Source organism: Cyrtonyx montezumae, unplaced genomic scaffold (genome assembly GCF_038088225.1).
Source record: "Cyrtonyx montezumae isolate F1298 unplaced genomic scaffold, pur_monq_1.0 scaffold_0, whole genome shotgun sequence".
NCBI classification, from domain to species: domain Eukaryota; kingdom Metazoa; phylum Chordata; class Aves; order Galliformes; family Odontophoridae; genus Cyrtonyx; species Cyrtonyx montezumae.
Window position 1 is genome coordinate 42037422 of NW_027071824.1, and position 8650 is coordinate 42046071.

Consider the following 8650-nt stretch of genomic DNA (forward strand, 5'->3'; position numbering starts at 1 on the left):
AACCAGCAGCTCAGGAAAACTGTATTTCCAGAGAAAATTCTGCTGCACACACTGGAAAGTAAACATCTGTACATTATGTTTAATCTCCTCTTGTATTCAATTGAAGTTTACCTGAAATAGAAATCAGTCTTCCATTGTCCTATGTCATCGTGTTTAAAAAATGAAAACAATGTTTTAGCTAATGACAAACATCTGGAAATGCTGCTTTCTTTCACGTGCTCAGCTAGGGCTTCTTTGCATTTGAGCACGTAAGTCTGGATTTTATTGTTTTGATGAATCTTCATCCACTATCCCAGAGGTTACTGTATTGTATGCTTGTTCCTCTCAGCCCAGAGAATTTTAAGGACTCTACTATTCCTTGTAGGTAAAAACATTTAGCACGGGAGGCACTTAGTTAAGAAACAATTTCCAACCCAGCAATTTAACCTTTTCAGACCCCACTTTCCTTTGAGAAATTTAACAAAACAGAGGGACAAGGAAAAGCAAATCTTAAATACAATTGCCACTACCACAATTTCAGACAACTTCCCCTAGCATGTAGTTGGGAACATTTTGAAACTATTACAACCAGATAAGCACAGATATCTTATGCATTTTCAAAAGGCAACCAAAACCTTTGGAAGATACAGCTCCTGAAAATAGCATACAAGATAAACCATGCTTTAAGATACATCAATTTCCAAGATACCAAAGCTCATGAGCCAGATCAACCTGAGTTTTGCAGCAATCCTTTAACTTCATTTTGAAAGGAGCATTTTATAAATTGTTCAGAAACCTTCAATAATCCAATGAGAACTGCAACTGAGCATCTTACCTAGAGAATTTATGTAGATTTCAATAGTAATGGGTAAAATACTAGTAATATGAATACCAGTTGTAATTTCCTTGCAATTAACATATATGCATGTCAATCTTTCCAGTGTACACATGCTCAGTCCCACAGTCACTCATGCCCAACTTACCAGCATAATAAAGCAAATCCTTAGGAGTCCTCTTAGAGATGCTCCACTTTGCAGAAAACATAATACATGCAGGAAAAGGTATTAAACCCATTCAGATTTCCAAAAAGGTTTTGCTTAAAGTGTGTACCTGACCACTATTAACAAATCCAAGACAAAGGACAAGTCACTGTTAAACACTGCCTTGTGTGAGCTGAGAGAACTCAACTATTTGGCTACCCTGACAGCTAAGTACACATGCACAACCATAAGCACGTGACAGTACTTCTTTTACATAGGTAATTCCACGCAGTTTGTTTCAAAACTGAGAGAAGGAAAACACAACTAGTGTCAAGTCAGTCTCCTGAATAAATTAAGATTTATTTAAAGAATTCCTGCAACATCTCAGAAGATTTGGGTAACAGTTAAGGCAGTTCTCCTCATTTGCATCAGTAGAGGGAGCCAAATTTTCATCACAGATGCAGCAGTTACTTCAGATTTTCCCAAACCAGCTACTCTGGAAAGAATGTAGCAGTACAGGTCTACATACTGCCAAACTAGGCACCAGCAAAGGCCATAATCAACTATCAGCATTTCTGCAATTCAGAAGCTGTGTGAAGCCCCCTAAGTTGCAAACCTTAATGGCACAAACAAAAAGAAGCACCATGGAACAGGAATTACAAAGATCTCCATTATCTTTTTAAAAAATAGACAGAATTCAGATATTAAAGAACCACTCCAAGACCTTTAAAGTCCTTAAATCTGCTGCTATCCTTTGTGACATAAATTCCACCAGCACCCACCCATTAATCACACGCACACTCATCAGGCTCAAAATTTATTTTTCATTTCTTGCACTTGAAGTACTCTTCGATGACATCTTTGGCCTGAGATTCCTTGCCATAATCCTGTAAGACAGAATAACCATTATAAAAGACCTGTTTCTGAAGGTTATACCCTATTTTCAAAAGAACAGTTAGTATTCTCACATGATGTCACCTCAAGAGAAACCACAACTACCAGTTGCTTCCCCTCAGTTTGCTAATAAATAACTTTTAATAAAGGACTACTATATTTCATTTAAGCATATAACCCACTGGTGCAGATCCAAGCAGACTTAATTTCTGCTTAAAGAAAAACAAATATGCCCATATGTGAAACAGCAACAAGTACTACAATACACACAGAAGTCATTACTGCTTATGGTATGTAAGATGTAGCCATCTCTTGGGACCTCAAAGACAATAAAGTCTCTTCAAGGCTCGTACTGTGGCTTTACTTTACCAGTATTGTTTTAAAACATGCTCTGCAAAACATTTTCAAGTTAAGCAGAGACTATTAACTGGTGTTTTTTCTGTTAAACTTATTTTCTAGCTAAAAACTTGTCTTTAATGCTTACTGGCAAGAGGACATAGAAACCATTTCATATTGCTCATTTCCAGAATTAAAGGTGTATCATCTTACTTTGACAACCACACAACTGCAGCCCACTACTTTGCGAGGCTTCCCTTCTCTGTCGATCTTGCAGAGTCCTACCCATTCACCCAGCTTTTTGTTGTCATCAACCTGCAAAAAAAATTACACACATCAGAACTGTTAACTTCTAACGTAACTGTCCAACAAAAACTGCTGTACTCTCAGAGGTATTGGGTAACGTATGGCTGCTTTCCTCACAACTATCAGTAGAGGGAGCCAAAGTCTCATCACTGTACAGCTCCTGTGTTTTTTTTTTAATTTGAGGACAAACTCACAGTAAGATCACACACACACCCTACAACCACTAACAACTTCTGTTTCTTCATATACAGGACAAAAATACACTTCAACCTTATGATATATCTAAAACACATTTAACCATTTTTACATGTGTTGTTTTTATATTGCTCACCTAAGAATCTGACCAAATTGAACAGTCACTGCTGCTGTCCGAAGTTTTGCTTTCATAAACCACATATATAATTACAGTACTGAGTTCTCAAAGGTTCACCTCCGCATACACGGAAACAAGCAGACCAGATCACAAGTATGGTAACTTCCAGACCTGTGTCTGAAGTTCTGACACTCACCTTTATAAGGTTGATCTGGTGTTCTGCACAAAGTGCTTCAACTAGCTTTACATACATGGGCTCATCACAATTGGAAGCCAGGACACAAAGATGGGCTTGGCGTCTTAAAGGAAGAAAAGGCAAATGTAAACTCAAAACCTGACCAAACCTTCTTAATAATAAAAATCACAACAAACAAGATTCAGCACGTGCATCCTTAGACAGTCACTTCTTTGCTTTTGGTCTTGTTAAACTACTTTTGAATTATAAAGTATACTTTTGATACAATCTACTACTACCTTCTGCTTCTCAAACACAATGCAGTTCTTATGCATTGTTAGTTTTATTATGAGATTCTGTACCATTTCAAAAGCTTCTATAAACGCCATTATATTAATTCTCAGTCACTAGAGAAAGATGTAATGAACAGATAAATACTAAATCCCATAAGTAACTACTGTCTTTATTAGAAAGCAACAACATTACAAGTTGCTTTTTGTCCTTCACCTCAGATTACAGTAATTCAACATTAGGATTATAATTACAAAAGCTTGAATTTCTTATGCCAGGTTTTTAAAAGCTCTTCAGAACAATCTTTTCTACTTACTTCCAAAGAAGCTGTTATGACAGGGCCCCAATCCCAATTCTAATTACGATCTTTGTACTGCAGTACAATGTTAAGAATCTCAAAGGGATACCTGACAACAAAGAGAGCTGTATAGGTCTTCTATGCTTAACTTCATGTAACGTGACCACTGCAAACAAAACCTATGTCCTCTACAGCCTTCTCCATCATGAGCACCACTAGAGCCATTTAAGAAGTTTCCAAGCAAGACCATTCAGCAAAATGCACTCAACCCTTGAACAAGTATTATGCTCTTTATACAAGTTACACAAATTCATAGCTTAACTGAAAAGAATTCCTGATATCTAGTTTTCAGTCAGTTCCACTTCTCCTTCCTTCACTTATTTGGCACTCTGTCTTACAGGTTTTTGCATACAGGTTTGTCAGACCACTGTTCTCACTCATGGAAAGAGTGAAGGGGTATCCGACAATATGTGAAGTCATCACTCAAACACTGTAGCTTTATACTTAAATGTTATTTAAAGGCTAATACTAGAAGCTTGCATCTGTGCATGCATACTAGAAATAGTAGTTTTATATTGTATTTAGTACACAATACACATACATTCTGATATAGTAACAAAGCAATAGCCACAACGAAAAAAAAAAAAGGAAAGCAAAACAAAAAAGGCATACTCCACTTACAAAAACTAAATCACTTTTTGCAGTTCAAATCTGACATACACATTAGCCTTACCGATTCAAATCCTGATCAAGTTTTAGGAGTTTATCTTTTCTAAAAGATGAGGTTCCTGAGCTTCAGGTTTCTGAAGCAGCAAGCAACCAATGCCATTCCATTTTCTCCATCAAAAGTAATATATATGAAAACTCAATGGCACTACAGTTGCAAAAAAAACACTAATACTCTAGATGTTATCATTCTTGAGTCATTCAGTTTTACATCCACGTTTTAAAATCACAGTTGAAGCCTTGAAACAAACTATATTCACTAACAGAAAAGCACGGTCTTAGGAAAACCTGCAACTATAAGGCCCTGGACTAAGCAGGCATCGTAATACTCCTCACTATTTTGCTATTCACAGATAAAATAAACATTAACACTTACTTGTCCAAGGCTTTGGCTGCTTCACGAATACCACGAGCGAGGCCATCATGGATCAGTGCGGTCTTCAGCACTTCTTGGAGGGCGGTGTTGACATCCATTACACCTCCAGCAGTAATGCTGAGCAGAAAGCAGACATTATAACTACGCCTCGGCCGGCCGCCTCCCTCCCCCTGCCCCTCCGTCCTCCCCCGCCCCGCTCACCCTTCCTCGGCCATGGCCCTGTCGGTTGGTGCCGCTCCCGCCCGGCTTCCTGCTGCAAATACAGAGACACACCGCCCCGGTGAGTGCCGACGGCCGCCCCGAAGTCCCCGCCCAGCACCCCCCGGCCGCGATGCCCCGCCAGGCAGGGGGATCCTGCCCGGCAGGCCCCGCCGCCGCCATGGCCGCTCACCCCGCCGCCGCCGCGAGCCGCAAGCGAAAGAGGGGGCGGGGCTTCCGCCTCACGCTCTTATAGAGTGCGAGGACCCCGCTGCGCTCCGCTGCAGAGGCTGTCTGCGGCGCTGCCTGATGCGGCTCTGCGTTAGGGAAAAAGTCACGTCTGAAGGAATGCAGCGCTGGCACAGGGTGCACAGGGAGGTGGTGGAGTCATCATCCCTGGAGGTGTTCAAGAACCGTGTGGATGTTGCACTGAGGGGCGTGGTCAGTGGGAGTGGTGAGGATGGGTTGGTGGTTGCACTAGGTGATCTTAGTGGTCTTTTCCAGCCTTAATGATTTACTTATATTGCTCAGACCCCAGGAAGCACACAAACAGACTACAGTGCCCCCACCTTGTTTCTCTCTACAGGAAGAATGTTTTTTTCTAATATCCATCTGTTGCTTAACCTTCCTATTCTTGAAAAGCCCCAAAGATGCCAAACCTATAGAGAAGTTTCTGTTCGGAGTGGAACAATAAACCACTCTCACCCTCAAGGCCATCTAAGGATAAAGCAAAGTCCTTAGCATTCTGGAAGCAGAACATGGAAGAACAGTTTTTCTGGAGCAGTTCTAAGACAACAAACCTGTGCAAAGCGTTATCTCGACGTAGAGAAGAGGTTTTAATTGGCACTGAACTCTGTGTTGAAATGTTAGTACTGCACAGTAGCCATTTTTATAATAATGAGAATATATGATCCAATTTGAAAGTCCACTCCACTGCATGATGTGCATAAGGACATTGTGAATTCTAGAATTACAACAGTTCCAAGAGGGTAATTCTAGTCCATGTGAGGGTGGATGCACGGGTTAACAAGTGGAGCACTAGAAAACAAACAGTGGAATACCCTGCCAGTGCTCTGGAGGGTTGAAGTGTCTGTGCCAACAGTGGCCCAATGTGTCACCAAATGTCCAGCCCATCAGAGGAACTTAGTCTTCTTGAGATGTGCTTATATTATAAATCATATAACACATTGCCTGTAAGCCTGGATTTGTGGAGAGGAAGAGTATGCACAAGGTGCTGAAAGATTATGTTCAAGAATTCAGGTTCTCTCCAGCTAACTGTTCTGGACAACTCATTTGGACTCACAATATCACTCTGAGATTTTAGATTTTAGATATATAACAATAATATAACATTTCATGCACGTATAATATATTTAAAAATTCTTCATCCATTTGTAGCAGAAATGCAAAGTCATGGCCTGAACCCGTAATTGAGCACCTGGTGGGAAGGCAGGGCCAACCCAGGGGAGCTCAGGTGTATGCAGTGCCCCTGAGTGACTGAAAGGGGAGGAGCCAGGATCCACCCCTTCCCAGACCTCATTTAAGGGCTGGCAGTGGAAGTGCACTTATCTTTCTGGAGATCTTTGTGTGCCTGAAGTCTTCCAGAAGTGAGCAGCTCTTTTTGTTTCATTTTAATGTCTGTAGCTGCTGTGTTTGGGCTTGTGCTATAGCCATGGACTATGCTATCCCACTACTATTGCTGTACTTTATGTAGTAGCATTAGGCCATTTAATTTCTTGATGCATTCTGGCTGTTATTCTTTATCGCTTGTGGTAGTTTTTCTCTCTTTACTTTGCTTTAAGCAGTAACAGGACCTGGGAGGCTTTTTCCAAGGAGTAGTGCTGCAATCAGAATATAACAGCTTGCTATATCTTATTCATTGTGCTCATTTTTCTCCTGGTTTCCATTGGTAGTAGTCTCTACTTTCTCCTTGTGCTTTTCCTAGAAACCCCAACCCATGTTTTCCTTAGAATGCCAAACTCTTGTGGTAGTTTAACTTAACTATCATGTTCTAAGCTGCAGGGATTCAGGAACTGAGCGATGAGTTCAGAGCACGTGACAGTAAGACTGTCAAGTAGACAAGTGAAAGCATCAGCTTTTACAAGCTTCCAAGAAAGCACTACTGAAGTCTGAGCAAGCAGTTTTGCACTTTTATTTTGAACAATATTTGCAAAACTTACTTCCCTATGCATTTTCTTCCAGAAATGCGAAATGCAAGCAGTGCTGTGATAAATGTCTGATGTTGTGAGGCAGAACTAATTTTCGTTATGGAATGTTCTATGTCAGTCTCATGGAGCACCAAGCCAGGAGCTTTCTTGCAAATAACTTCAGTACATATTCAACTCTACTTTTCCTGAACAATTACTTAACTTTGTAACTTGGGAGAACAAAAGCTGTCTATGCTAAGTTTCAAGCACCTGTAGGAAGTATGCTGTGATCATTTGAGGGTTTCATGAAGAGGGGAGCATGTTATTTCAGCAGCCGTGGATAGAAAATCATTCATGAATATAAAAAGTGATCTGTGACTCTTAAATGATGTGATTATCATTTGGTTACATTACAGCAGGTATAAAGTTTCTAACTACCTGCCTGTGTCCCTATAACTTCTGGGGGGGAAAAGTCATATGATGTGAATAAACACTGGCCAAGAGATTCCTACATTATAAGGCAAAAGTGTTTGCAAGAGTTTTACAAATATACAGTACAATAATATAGGAAACATATCTTCACGTGTGCTAATCAATTCAGGATAGCCTGAATGTCTACTCAGAAAGCACTTAAAGCAGTTTTCTTAGCATGTTTTTCTTGTTGTTTGTTTTTGTAGACTAAGCAATGGATGTAGATCCTTTATAGTATTTATAGAGGGCTCTTTCCTCCAAAGCTTGAATTCTACCTATGACTTGGGATCTGAAAGACAGATTTTGTTTCTAAATGTTGCTGGAGACATAACATAAGCAAGAAAGGTTTGGAGTACACTTAAAAAAAATAAAATTGGAAAACTTAAAAAGCTACTGTGACAGATTGGTAGCAAGTACTGTTTCTTTTTAAGAGATAGGAAGAATTAATGAATGTACTCTTATGACAGTGAGCACTGCATTTGTAAACTGTATGCATGTACAGGGAGCTCATAGCCCCATCTCGTTCTCTGAGCTGTAACTAATGTTGTTCACAGTATGTCACTGCTGCTCCCCATACTTCATCCTTCTACTGAACACATGGACTTTGTAGAAATGGGATTCAGTGGGATTCTGAACTTGTGTAAATGGGAACGTTTGCTCTGAAACATTGTTATGCATCTTAGTATTGGTGATTAGATGGAGCACTGATGGCACGGCTAAAATAGTACTTTAGGAAATAGTTACTTATTTGTCTCCATAGCAATAGGTGCTTTGCCTTTCACTGGGCTTTGAAGAGATTCCCCAGCTTGCTCTTCATTTCCTTTCCCATTTTCCTCCCCTCTCAGTAGGAATCTGTGCTGTTTGTATTGATTGTGTTGCCTCCTCCTCAACTCTAGCCTGGATTTCCTCCTGGCCGCTTTGTAGCCATTCATTCTCTGACAACTTTGCCATTCGACCTTTTTGTTACTGTGTACTGTTCTGCACCTTGATAAAGGTTGTGCGGATGATAGTGACCTTTCCTATTGTAGCACTCTCAAACAGTAACGCTGAGTTGCCCTTTCGGAAGGAGGGTAGAGCTGCTCAAGACCCTTTTAGAGCTTCCAACATAAAGTAAATCGAGACTTGTTGACGCGGTCGGAATCGAAACCTTAACAGCTCAG

At 40.3% G+C, this 8650-nt stretch overlaps 1 protein-coding gene and 4 non-coding genes across 5 annotated transcripts; all 5 read right to left on the reverse strand.

Moving 5' to 3' along the window:
- Positions 1-1337: 1337 nt before the first annotated feature.
- Positions 1338-1422, reverse strand: LOC136049029 (small nucleolar RNA SNORD100). The gene has a single exon (XR_010622259.1). It is a non-coding gene; the product is annotated as a small nucleolar RNA SNORD100 (small nucleolar RNA).
- A 341-nt stretch (positions 1423-1763) lies between these two features.
- On the reverse strand, positions 1764-4982 carry RPS12 (ribosomal protein S12). Its single transcript, XM_065733799.1, has 5 exons — positions 4876-4982; positions 4675-4791; positions 3005-3107; positions 2403-2504; positions 1764-1846 (listed from the first exon to the last, which is right to left on the reverse strand). Exons 1-5 carry the CDS (start codon positions 4887-4889, stop codon positions 1784-1786), a joined length of 399 nt encoding a protein of 132 aa, XP_065589871.1. The 5' UTR covers positions 4890-4982; the 3' UTR covers positions 1764-1783.
- LOC136049018 (small nucleolar RNA SNORA33) lies at positions 2151-2287 on the reverse strand. Its single transcript, XR_010622256.1, has one exon. It is a non-coding gene; the product is annotated as a small nucleolar RNA SNORA33 (small nucleolar RNA).
- On the reverse strand, positions 2567-2653 carry LOC136049022 (small nucleolar RNA SNORD100). The gene has a single exon (XR_010622257.1). It is a non-coding gene; the product is annotated as a small nucleolar RNA SNORD100 (small nucleolar RNA).
- Positions 3987-4061, reverse strand: LOC136049049 (small nucleolar RNA SNORD101). The gene has a single exon (XR_010622261.1). It is a non-coding gene; the product is annotated as a small nucleolar RNA SNORD101 (small nucleolar RNA).
- Positions 4983-8650: the final 3668 nt, after the last annotated feature.